Source organism: Cuculus canorus, chromosome 1 (genome assembly GCF_017976375.1).
Source record: "Cuculus canorus isolate bCucCan1 chromosome 1, bCucCan1.pri, whole genome shotgun sequence".
NCBI classification, from domain to species: Eukaryota; Metazoa; Chordata; class Aves; order Cuculiformes; family Cuculidae; genus Cuculus; species Cuculus canorus.
The window spans coordinates 103,665,485-103,679,040 of record NC_071401.1 but is presented as its reverse complement, the minus strand read 5'-3'; the positions used below and the strand labels follow the sequence as shown (position 1 = coordinate 103,679,040).

At 38.5% G+C, this 13,556-nt stretch overlaps 1 protein-coding gene across 4 annotated transcripts in view; it reads left to right on the top strand.

Moving 5' to 3' along the window:
- Positions 1-13,556, top strand: part of USP25 (ubiquitin specific peptidase 25) — a 91,334-nt gene that overhangs the window by 34,619 nt on the left and 43,159 nt on the right. For all 4 annotated transcript variants that reach the window (XM_054065467.1, XM_054065477.1, XM_054065487.1 and 1 more), the window contains one exon: positions 585-747. In XM_054065467.1, the coding sequence (XP_053921442.1) occupies positions 585-747 (163 nt within the window). The remainder of the gene's footprint in view (positions 1-584; positions 748-13,556) is intronic.

Here is a 13,556-nt window from a genome sequence, read left to right as displayed (position 1 = left end):
TGCAGGCTGGCATTTAAAAAATTGTGGAGACATGTCTTTTCATGGCTCATAAAATAATTACTTGCTATGTAAAGTAATAAATACAGTTGTATAAGTTGCAAAAATGGAAACTAAAAAAGTGTCTTCCGTTTTTGAAAGCTACCTAGCTAGCTTTGTTTTCCTTGCCAGTAGAGTAAATATTGGTGACTTTGTGCTTTACATAACAATAAAAGCATTTGTAGATAGAAGTACTACACTAATAATGCTCCCTAAAATTTCTTATTGTCCATCCTACTTGAATCTGGTTCTTAAATAATTGATGGCTTACAGACTTAGCTCTTATATCTAGACCTCTCACAGGAGATGCACTCACTTGCTCATACCATTCTCCAGAAGCTAATGGGATTGCTTTAAGATAACTTAAAGTAAAATAGCATCTTACTTTTGAAGACGTATTATTGCATATGAATTTAAAACCAAGTTCAGCAACAGTAAGCTAGGGAATGATGTAATTAGGAAACTCTGTTAGTAACGGAAGGTGTTTTACTATTCCTTTCTTTGGTTTTGCTTTTGCTGACATCTTTCCCTCCCTTCTGTTCCCAAAGAGTTCTAGAAGCCAGTATTGCAGAAAATAAAGCAAGTTTAAAGAGGACACATCCAGAGGTATGGAGTGACTCTCCAAACCCTTATGATCGAAAGCGGCAAGACAACTGTCCAGTAGGATTAAAGAATGTTGGCAACACATGCTGGTTTAGTGCTGTCATTCAGGTAAGCCCCCTCTTTGATTAGCTGTGTATGCTCTTCATTGTATTAATGTGAGGTGAGTTATCTTGTTTGTGGAGGATAACTTAAGATATCTGTTCTCCGGGAAAGTTTAGGACACTGCATGGTATGTTTTTGAGCATTACTTATTTGTTGAATCTCTTAACATGTTTATCTGTGACTATGAAGTGTAGAAAGTACTGTAGCATAACTAAGCAAAGCTTCAAAATGTTTCTTACTAAGAAGTTGTTGAAGACAGAGTTGAACCTGTGAAGATCCTGGGTGTCTGCAGCTAATGCTGAGACCAGTGACAATTATAGATGCCTAAAAATGTGAAAATTAAATTACATATCCAGAACAGACTTTTTATATTAAAAAGAATGCACACAAATGGCTGAAAGGAGGAGGCTCACAATGGAGGTAAGTAGAGGAAATCACAGAAACACAGAATCTGTGTAACAGATTGAGGGAAGTGATTCTGCCCCTCTGCTCTACTCTTGTGAGACCTAACCTGGAGTGCTGTGTTCAGTTCTGGAGTTGTCAGCATAGGGAGGACATGGATCTGTTACAGCAAGCCTGAAGGAGGGGCACAAAGATGATCAGAGGGGTGAAGGACCTCCCCTATGGGGACAGGACAAGAGAGTCAATGTTGTTCAGCCTAGAGACGAGTATCTGGAGAGACATTATAGCAGCCTTTCAGTACTTGAAGGGGACCTACAGGAAAGATGAGGAGGGGCTCTTTATCAGAGAGTACGGTGGTAGGATGAAGGCTAATGATTTTAAGCTCTAAGAGGGTAGATTTAGATTAGATATTAAGAAGAAACTTCACTGTGAAGGTGTTGAGGCAATGGAGTAGGTTATCCAGAGAAGTTGTGGAAGCCCCATCCCTGAAGGTGTTAAAGGCCAGGTTGGATGAGGCTATGAGCAACCTGATCTTGTGCATGGTGTCCCTGCCCATGGCAAGAGGGTTGCAACTGGCTGATCTTTAAGGTCTCTTACAACCCAAACCTTTCTATGATTTTATCAGAGTCCAGCTGTAAACTTAACGCTGGCACAAACCCATGTCCTTAAGTGCCACATCTACATATATTTTAAATACCTCAAAAGCAGTGACTTTATCACTTCCATGGGCAGTGTGTTCCAGTGCTTGACAACCATTGAGACATTGTCAGTCATGGAGTGCTTACTAGAATAGCTACAAGGAAGTAGATAACTGAGTAGTGTTAAAGAAGGGCTAGCTGATAGAGAAATAAACTTGAGAATGAGGAAAATGAAGGTCTGATATAGATGCAGTTGTGTCTGCTTTGGGTTGTTGTACCTAATACAGCAAATCTGTGTGCTGTCTTTTTTTGTGTATAAGTCGCTGCATTAAAAGCTACCTTTTTTGTTTTTAAAGATAGTCACTAGGGAAATTAGTACAGATACTGCAATTTGTCCACTGATATCTAATGTTCTAACATAAATAATTCATTGTACATAAACTTTATGGATCCATCTTTTAAGAGTTTTTTTAATAAGTGATTGATGAATCTGAGTGTTTCTCTAAATCTGTAGATATGTGCAAAAGCATCCAAACCCACAGAAAACTGGTGAAACTGCAATACAATGGGGGAAACATATTTTTAGTCCACAAGAAGCAAATTCAGTATATTGTAATTTTTCATAGTCTGAATTTGAGAGGAAGCAAATAAAATATTTAATAGCCATTTAAAAAAATGTCAGGCTGAAGCACTTCAGATAAACTAATAGTCTTACTTTCATAGTGACGGTTGATGTATTTCAGGCTACGTCCATTGAGATCAGTGTTCTGCCTAGTGAGTTCTGCAAATGGATGCTTACAGGGATACGAACAGTATACGTGATGCTGTGCTGTTAAAACACTCCCAAGCCTTCATATGCTTTCATCTTGGAATTTTCGTGATCATTTCTAGTTTGTTGAGTTGGTAATCCCCACTGGACTTCTCTTTTATGTACTTATCTCCCTTCAGTCTTGCAAACTTCTTACCCATTGGGTTCTTTGAGTACAAATTCCATAGTTATGCTCCCTATTGCATAAAAAACCCACCTAATTTTTGTTTGTTTTTTGAACCTGGCTCCCAGTAGTTTTGTCTGAAGGTGGCCTCTGTGTCTCTCGGTGGACGAGACAGTTAAAGGTTGATTGTCATTACGGTTCTGTGGACTGCTGTCATACTGTCTTTCAGAAGATCAGTGATCTCTCTTTCCAAGCTGACTACTGAGTTGTTGCCAATATAGAATATGCTCTAAATTCTAACCTGCATTGTTGCTGTTCTCTGGATATTTCTTAGCTCTAGTAGCATTTTAGTTGTGGGACCAGGAAAGTTCTCAAGGTGTGAGTGGGCTGTGAATTTATGAAGTGGTGTGATGGACAGATACAGGCTCTTCAGGAAAGACGAGCAGGGATGATAAAGACGGGTGTTGCCTTTGTTGTGAAGGAGCACCTCAAACATATGTGGTGCTTGTGGGGGACAAGATAACAATTTAAGGTGAGACTTTGTGGGTCAAGGTACGAGCAGAGGCTGGTAAAGGGTACCATCCTGGTTAAGCTCTTACAGACCACCCTCCTTGGGATGAGGTTGGAAAGGTACAACCTTTCTTTAAAGGCAGGGAAGTCTCTGGATAACAGTCTGTGGTTCCCGTGGGGAACTTTAATAAGCATCCTGACATATGCTGGAATTCCAACACAGCAGGACACAAACTAGATTTCTGGAGACTATCAGGGACAACTTATTGATAAAAGTACTGAGAGGACAACTGGAGGTTACGTACAGCTGGATTTCCTGTTCCCTAAAATGGGAGAACTGGTTGGATATATAGTAATGTGGGTACTCTTCACTGCAGTGACCATGAAATAGTGTGGTTCAAGATCCTGATGGGAGGGAGTAGGAGGTTATAGACCCTGGCGTTCTAGAGAGCAAATGCTGACTTCTTCAGAAGTTGATATCTGGGATCCCATAGAAGACAGCTCTGAAGGGCTCAGGAAAGCTGGCAGCATCCTCTAGTTGTGAGAAGGTTTAGTTTCTGCTGCTCAGGGAGCTCATGGCCAAGCTCCAATGCAAGCAGGCAATGTGCAGGATCTAGAGGCAGAGATGAATTACTGAACAGGAGTTTGAAAATGGCGCCCAGGCACACAGGGATGGTATTAGGAAAGGGAAAGCTAACCTAGAGTTGATGCTTCAAGGGATGTCTAGGGTAACGAGAACAGGTTTTGAAAAGGGTAAGCAAGGAGAATGTGTTATTGTTGCTGAGGAGAGCAGGTGATATAGTGGCAGCAGGTTCAGATAAGGCTGAGGTACTCAGTCCCTTTCTTTTTCTCATTCTTCACTGATGAGATCTCCCAGACCACTGTGCTTAATTAGAGGAGAGGAACTCTGAATAGTGGTTTAGGATTGAGTCACAGATTACTTGAGAGAATTCACCCACCTGTGTCCACAGGACCCACTGAGCTGCATGCAGTGGTGCATCTTTGAAAGATTATGAAGAATCAGAGATTTCTGGTTAACAGCAGACAGGCCAAAAAGTCAACCTGGGAGACTATAGTATGGTCTGCACTAGCTGACCATTGAGAAGATTTTCACAACAGTGCATGTTGTAAGGGTGAGAGGCAGTGGGAATAAGTTGACGTAAGAGATTCATCCTGGATATAAGAAGCATTTTTCTCCCCATGAGGACAGGCAGGTAGTGGAGGTTGCCCAGAGTAATTCCAGATCTCGAGATGACTGATTTTATGTGTATATGCATTTTTGTAAAATAAATATTTATATATAGTGAACTGCAAATATTTAATAAATGTTTTCAAGGAAACTTGAATTTTAATTAATTTACCACAGAAATAGGAACAGAGTCTAGGGAATGTAAAAACTTATGCTAGAACTATGATCTCATGTTATTTATACCCAGTGTGCCACTGTATAACTTGAAAATGGATTTTAAAGAGGCCTCGCTAGTTCTTAGAGTCACTACCCGTATTAGGTAAATATCTGGTGCATTTGGAATTGTGGTTGGTTGTTTGATTCTAAAAGATAGTTGAACTTCTGTATGTAGGTCTAAAGAATGTAATTCAAGTAAACTATTGAAAGATTTATAACTTGAGTTGGTTGAAAATGTAAGTTGTTAATAATGTCTGCCAGCCAGGAAGACTTACGTTTCAAACATCCATCCCGGGAAATTTAATGCATGTTAATTTAGAGCATTAGCTAATACCATATTTATTTGTGCACAGGGCAGATTGACTCCTTGGGTTGCATTTGACTGTGCAGAATTATTTTCAAGCTCAGTCTTTCTTTAGGAGTCTTTTGAAATATGACACGTCAACAATATCTAAATGTTAACTACTGTCAGTCACAGTGGTGCGTTGTGTAATATAATCTAAAACTAAACAGCAAAGGAAGAAAAATATTTTTCTTTTTGTTTAAGGGGTGATTGTTAAGGGAAAAATAAGCTTTTGACATTTTGTCAGTTTCCTTATGCAGCGTACCTTGTTTTTTTTATAGCTACTAATTAGCTGACTCAGTCAAATGCAATCATCAATGCTTTGCGTTATTTGTTTTAAGAGCATGAAATTCCTGAAGTCCGCATTGAAAGACAGCAAATCTTAACAAGAGTCAAACATTGCTAGAAATACTGCCTTATGATTTGTATTTATTTGTGTTTTAGAGAAATATGCACATGTGGAAGTAATTCCCTTCTGTATGGAAGAAGGAGAGTCTCTTTTCAGACAGTTTTGCTTTCGATAGTTACATGCAGCATCAATGAACAATACTATTTTTTTCCATGGTAACTTCTAAAAATCTGTCCTGTTGTTGAAGACTTTTGACTGATAATAACTTGAATTTAAAACAGGAGACCCCAAGAAAACAGGACAAAGCAAAACATACTTACTTCTTCCTTACCTGCTGAGAAATGAATCGAAGTCCTTCAATGATTTTCGCACCTCCTCTTGAACCTGTAATAAACCTACATTTTTGATGGGAGTTTGCTCATATATATTTTTGATACTTCTTAGTTAGATTAGCTTTTATAAAGGGATCAATCACTAAATCTAAAAATACTACTACTATGATAAATCTAAAACTTCAAGAATATTTCTGGAAGGTTGGTTGTGTAGGGTTTTTTTGGGTTGTGTTTATTTATTTTTTTTAATTGTTACTGTAACTGTGTATATCTGAAAAAGAGTTTAAGAGTTATGTTCTTTAAAGAAACAAAATACGTGGGTTTACTTTCTTTCGTGCAGTAGATTTCAGTGACTCCCTTGTAAAAAGGTAACTTCACAATTTTCCTTGGTTTTAAGAGTTTATAGCCTAGAAAAAAGCAAACTTATACATTTATTGAGCCTGTGAAGTGACTCTTTTGTGTCATGCTGAGCATGAGTTAAGTGTTTGCAGGATGTGAGATGTAGAAGACGGCTAACTCGAAGGACACTGATGCACTGTTGGAATCGTATCTCTAGGCTTGCTGCCCATGCAAGTTGTCTCCCAGGTGTTTTGCCTTAAGATGTTACTTAAGAGTAACTATCTTTTGGAGTTCCAGTAAGACTTCAGTCATGTGCAAGAAGTAATTCTCTGGCAGTACTTGGCCCTTGAAACAGGTGTTGCACGAGATATCTGTAGTTGGTCATTTAGTGGATATTTTTTGCCTATGCAATAAGGGAAATTTCTGGTGGAAGGAAGAAAGTGTGTGTGGAGTCACATGGAAATTGTATTGTGAATGCTGCTGTTTCCCCTCTTCTACAGTTCCATACCTGAAGTACTAGGTGCAGTGTTTTCCTTGGACTCGTGGGTTCCTGAGGGTCCGTCCACATTGTAGCTCTTCCATTTACCAAAACTGTTATCCAAAAGGACAGTTAGGGTTTGGCTTCTCCACTCTCATTTCTCCAAAAGTCTGTCAGAGTCTGATTAGTCATTCAAAAATGAGACAATTATTTTTTTTCCTTCTCCAAAAGGGCATAGGTTGAAGAACAAAGTATTAATAAGCTACTGTCTTACAAGCATAAGTCTCAAATCTCTGTGGCTGCTCTTTAACTTTTATTTTCAGGGTCCCTAACATCACTTATGGCATTTACTCTGTTGTATTGTGTTTAGGAGCAGCCCTCTTGTTTTCCTTGTGTCCAGTTCAGGAATCCTCAACATAAGAAGGATGTGGGACTGTTGGAATGGGTCCAGAGGAGGGCTACAAAGATGATCAGAGGGCTGGAGTACCTCTCATGTGAGGACAGGCTGAGAGAGTTGGGCTTGTTCAGCCTGTAGAAGAGAAGGCTCCAAGAAGATCTTACAGCAACCTTCCAGTACCTGAAGGGGGCCTACAGGAAAGCTGGAGACACAGGTTCCTCAGGGGAGTCGTGGATGCCCCATCTCTGGAGGTGTTCAGGGTCAGGTTGGATGGTGCCTTGAGCAACCTGATCTAGTGGGAAGTGTCCCTGCCTATGGCAGGAGTTTGGAACTGGGTGGACTTTAAGGTCCCTTCCACTCAAACTATTCTATGATTCTATGAATATATCTGGAGGGATGATCTTGTTTGATCCTAAACTTCTAGTTCTGGGAAGAAGCAAGCCAGCTTAATGGATGAGAATCAAGCAGATATTTTCTTCACAGTTGGTAGCTCAGCTATTCTTACCATCTTTGAAGCAGCCTGCCACAAGTATCTACTTTTGCATTGTTTTGGTTTTTCTACTTGTCATGTTGAATGGAAATAATTTTGATCGACGATGTGGTAGTGCACTAATAAAAAAAAGCCTGGTGTTACATATAATGAGTCAGATATATGTACATTGTACATGACTCCCTTCTTCCACTGTGTGTCCTGGAAGCGTTGTGTGCTAACATCTAGATCAAATTCCTCATTTGAGTTAAAATGGTCATTGATGGATTATTTTCTTTCCATTGTTTTGTCTGTAGAACAGCCTGGGAAGGGGGAGTATGATATAAACTGTTTTGTAGAGTTCAATGGGCAGAGGAATAGTGATGTTGGAAATAGTCTCTTGATTTTCTTCCTTCTATCGCTCCCTTTGTTCCCCTGTTGAGTAATCAACTTGTCACTTCCAAGTTCAGTCATCTTGTATTTGCTGACAGGATATTCCTTTCTCTTCTTGTTGTTCTTCTCTGTGGTCTCCAGTTTCCTCCGGTTGCTTGTGTGATTTCTCAAATCCTTACCATATATTTAGTGGTACATAATATTGTGAAATTTCTGTTCTGAAGAAGTTGGAAAGTTTTACTAGATGATAGCTTTATCTTTGACTTGTAACTAGTTGTTCAGTTAGTTAAAACACAGAGTAGGTGTTGAATTGTGATCCTGTGTGCAGTTCCTGGGTTTAGAAGGGCATGAAGCTGTTGCATTTTTAGGTGTGTTGTTTAAAGTTATACCACAAACTTGTTTTATGTTGTTGTGCATTTAGGCAAGAAGTTGAAAACCGTAACCATGTAAGGAAACGTCTGTTATTTTGTGTCCTAACAGATTTTTTTTTCTTGCCTTGAACATGTAATAGAAGAGTGTTTGAATGGCATTTTTTACTGTGTGCCAAGACACAAGTATAAAGTGAATTTTTCTGGACGCATCTCATATCATACTTATCTGTCTTCTGAATTGCAGTAGTGTTCTGAGTTTGTTGCTATAAACAAGTAGATGTTCTCTAAATGCAAGCTGGTAATACCATGATGAGCTGTTTGTTTAAAATGTTGACTTAACGCAAGTCTGCTAGAGGTCTGAAGTTAGTTTGACTTTTTGGATCAAACAGTATGAAAGCTGTTTTCCATTATCTTCCATGCTACACCCCAGCTTTTTGGGAAAGCATAATGTGACAGCTTAAACCTGCATTTTATACCTTGGCTTCTAGTAGTTTGGAATGCTGATTGGTTGACTGTTTATAAAGAAAAAAATATCCTTTTTGAGATATTTGCCAAAGACATTAAGAACTGGGATTAAATCTCTCTGAGTTTGAAAAGGTCAGATGTTTTCCTGACTGCTACCACTGTACATGTGGGGTTGTTCTGCTGAAGTTTAGTCATGAGATAGTGTCATATCTGTCTGTAGTTTTGTTTCAGAGACAGAAAATCTCCTTTTCCTGTACTTTCACAGTTGAGTTTGAAGAGGAGCCTGCTCAAGCCCCATTTTTTAAGCTATTTTCCTCTCTTCCCTCTTTCCTTCCTTACATGCAATTTTCTAAATAGCACGAGGATTTTCAGTAAGACTTTTTGACTGTGCCGGATTCTCAGTGTATGGAAGAAAGTGATGTCAAGAATATGTTTTGGATGACTTCGTTGTTTTCTTAAGTTTTTTTTTTTTTTCTCTAAATGGTAGAAGACAATACACAGGGTTACTGCGTGCTTAAGAGAAAATTTATGTAAAATGCTCTGTAGCCTTGTTACAATAATATAATTAAAATGTGTTAAACTAATATGCATGTAAATACAGCAGTCAGTTTCTTTTTTAGTTTAAGCATTATAGGAAGAGTTCTTGTTGTATTTGTGCTTGTTGACTTACTGCATGAATAGGCTCAAATATAGGCCTGATGACCACATTTAATGCCTGTCATTAGTTCTATTCTCAAAATAGGATTTACCTCTTACACAAATAAGACAAGTGGAGTAAGAAAGAGGTAGACCCAGCGTGAGATAGTGAGTGGAAATGAGCATAGTGCAGGAACAGAGCAACCACCTCATGAACTTTGTTTTGAGAAAAGTGGGTTCAGCAATATAAACCAACAGGTATAATAGTAGAGTAGATCAATGAATAGAAAAAGTGGGGAAGGCCTTAAAGAGGAGGGAGAAGTGATTCTCCTGAATTATTGGTATAGAGTCCAAAAGACTTGAAAGTTGGAAGGAAGTGGACTTAGTTGCCACTGAAGTTGCTAATGTTTTTGCAGTATGGAGTTTTGCCGGAAACTAATACTCAATCCGAGGTGTGCAGGAGTGTTAAGTCAGTGATAAGCCAAGGTGAAGTATTTAGGAGTACTTCTGTTTTGAACCCTTCGAACTTCAAATATTGGTAACTAGTAGATTTAACATTCTTGATGCTATTGGAACAAACGTGGTAATGCATGCAGGTGGAGCATACATTCTATAAAATTCTACATTTTCTTTGATTTGAATTATTGGCATGAATAAGAAGTTAATAATGGCCAATCTACCCCACTAAAATTGGTTATATATACAGTAAGCCACCAAAATTGTTTATAAAGTGAGAACACCTTGTCATGTTGACAGACTATTCCAAATAATATACTTAATGGGCAAATTCCTATTTCATTTTTAGAACAGTAATGGTGTATTCATTCTTTAATATTGCTCTCTTCTTGCTGTAGAAAGTGAAGGTAAATATGGTCTCTTCTTTGCGGCTTTAAAATCTGAACAAATGTAGAATTGGAAGTGTGTGGCAGACCCCAGATGGTTAAATGAGACAAGTAGGTGTTGCGATATGTTAATGCATATAAGCCTTCAACTTACACAAGATCATGTTTTAGCAAAACGTTAGTACCTGAAGCAATTTAAGGATCTCTGTAGGAATGCAATACTCTTCTTTTCCTTCTATATAGTTTTTGGTTAGTAGCCCAATTACGTTCTTCCTAAATTTCCTTTGCCAATGTAGAAGTTTAATCTTTGCATTTTTCTCCTGTTAAATCTCAAGCCTTGGCACTCATTTGGACAAATTCGTAGCCAGTATTTATATTTGCTGCTAACACAGAGGTGTTGTTATGCACATCTACTCTAATTGTGGTATCCTTCCCTGTTGTTAGTACCCTTCACTTTGGTAAAAGTGAGCCTGCAAATGGCCTGCCACAAGAATGGAAATGGCACAGCTTTTCTTGGGGTTGCTCTAAAAGAAACCTGAATGATGACTACATTTCTCAGTATGCTGGTGGTTTTCCAGCTGCTTGTCAGTAGGTATGTCCAATATTGTTTGCTAAGCTTCATTTGCTGTGATTTTTCCATACTCTGTCCCTCCCTTACTTATTGATCTAGGAGATGTTCAGGTGTTCTGCAGCCATTGCAGCTATGAGTACAGCACTGGTCAAATGTATTCATTCTGCTTAAGCATCCTAGATGATTTTCTGTCAAATGAGAACGTTTTTGGCATCTTTCTGACTGGTTTAGAATTAGTAGTCTGAATCACTTTTTGTTTCACAGAACAGTTCAGAAGTCCTTCTTTCCTTACAAGCTTTACCTTTGCAGACTGCATGGGAAGATGGCTGTGTTCATAGTACTGTGAAATAGGATTTTCATGTAAACTTTTATGAAGGTGATAAATATTAAAAAGTTCTTCAGTTCTTGTGCAAAATCTGTTGCCTTTTTGTTCTCAATGGTGGAAACAGCAAAATTTCTAGTCAAAGAAAACAAAAAGTTTTCATACATCCATTAGCAAAGCAGCTGGTTTTATGCCCTGTGCTTATAGAACTTGCAAGAGAGAGAGCCTGTCTAAAGCTCTGTGCGGCAGCTTCATAGATCATCTTCTACATAGATGTAGAAGTACTGTTTCACTAGCCCAAGTGTTGTTGATGTCAGTAACTTTACTATTTTAGGACTCCGCTGGTGTCTGCTAATGACCAGTGTTGCATGCCAAGCTTTTACAGATTTGATATGCTACTAATTTATATTCTTGCAGTATTAACGCAACATCCCAGTTACTAAATGTTAAGAATTAATCCTTTACTCAGGCAACCTAAATTCTGCCCAAGTCTCTTATCCTTGAGACTTGCCCAAGTATCTTATACTTGATAATGCTATACGTTAACGGGGGAGAAAAGGAATAATCAGGGTATTTTAGGTGAAACCAAGGCAGCTCATATTCTAAAATTGCGTTTGGACTGTGTGTAGTATGGGTAGATCTTACTCAGAAAAATAAATGTTTTTAGCATCTTGCAGTCACAAAGCTACAGCTCTGTCTAGCTTTCTCTGGCATGACAGAAAATAATTCTACAGCATCACCACTGACAGCAGCAGAAAGCAGTGGTATGTCTGCTGACGTTTAGCGTGGTTAGTTTGAACACCCTAAACTGGTGCTGAATTTTTGTTGTTTTTTATTCTCATTTTCTTTTACTATGTTGTTCAGCCCACAAACTTTCATAAGAGGAGGCAAGTATTGAAAAATCTCATGATTTTCATTATAATTTTCATAAATATATTAGGTTTAGCTTGATCAAGTTTCTAGATTACAGGTTTTAAATAGGTTTAAATTCACTAGGGGGGGAAAGCTCACCTTTTATTGAATTTTTCTTGTATGTGTAGGTTTTGCATAGTTTAAGTTGGTGAGCTATAAAAATATTTGATAAGGCCTGTAGATATGAAGTGTCCACTTTCAGATCCAGCCTGTTTTCTTTCACTGGGACTCCTGACACCTTTTCTGTAGCTGTGGCCAAGTGGGTGAGAGGTGAAGTACTACCCCATGTAATGTGTTTGGAAGGCCAGTGCTTTGGCCAGGGCCAGCTGGTGGCACTTGGGCCGGGGACAGTCTATGCCATGTGCCTCAGTGACTGCTGAAGAACAGCTTCTGCTCCATGGCGTCGCCTACCCTGGGTATAAGAAGCGTAATCAACAGATGACTTGGCAAACTGGGAATTATTTTACCTTGCCCCTTTCTGAAGCACTGCTGTGGTTGGCTGTAGGAAGTCTTCCCTGCAGTGAGGGCTTAGGTGAGCCCGTTTGTATCTCCTTACCTCAGGAAGGTAGGTTCCTTCTTGAGGTACTTTGGACACAAAAATTGGTTGGTCTCAAGCATGCTTATTGTTTACTTGTTTACACTTACACTGGGAAATGATCTTTTTCTTATGAAGACAGAAGTTTACTGAAGTTGATTCAGCTCAATATAGGAAAGCTACAACATGATACTGTCCTGTTAGCATTAGCGATGTTGGCAGTATATTAACTATATGGTTTGTGTTGCATATCAGTACAACGATGCACAGCATAAGCTGTTTTGGAGAAAATTTTAATAACTAAATATCTTGTATAAAAATCTTTGAGTAGAACAAAGCTGAAGAAGAAAAGAGCGTATCAGGCAATCCTCTTAATTATTCTCAGCAGCTTGTGGAAGTTGTAGCAACATGCTTTACTAAGCTGAATGAACCATGTTCACGGTTTAGAGTTCTGGATTAAAGTAATACAGTTTTCACAAAAAACTTGTGGATTGAATGCCAGGCAAAAATTCTAGGCTTTAGAACAGTTTTCTGTACTTAATTCATGTGTGTGTATTATGAAATTGGCTGGCTCAACTGCTTGGCACTTTGATGGCACTTGGATTAGTCATGGAGACAAGTCAGTTTTTGGACACTGTATTTCAGCAGCTGGTTTATTTTGTTTGTAAGACATTGCTATATTTTCCTTGATGAAGAGCCCAACAGTGGAATGCTGTTACATCATGCAACATAACTTCAATTAGTATCAACATCTAGAATGACACTTGAATTAAATATTAACATTTTCTGTGGTTTGACTAAGTAAACAAAGGACTCTGCTTTAAGCTTCCTTCTCTGCTAGGATGGAATAAAGAGGAGCCTGTATTTTGAACAGAAAAGAAAAAAAAGCCTGACTACTCAATTGTCTGTGATTTAGAAATGTCAGAAAGGTCTTTTTTTTGGTTGATTTTTTGTTCTTTGGTTCTTTAATTTTTAATTATTTTTAAGTCTCAAACCGTTAGGAAAGGCAACTTAGCCTTTTCATTTTGCTGGTGGTGCTGTATACTGTGGGCTATGGGAAGAGTCTCTTTCATGAGGAGAGTAGGGAACATTGCAACTGTTCACAAACTCATTTTTCTTTACGGCATGTTCTAAATTATTAGAATAAATGCAGTGCCTCTTCACAATTGAGTTT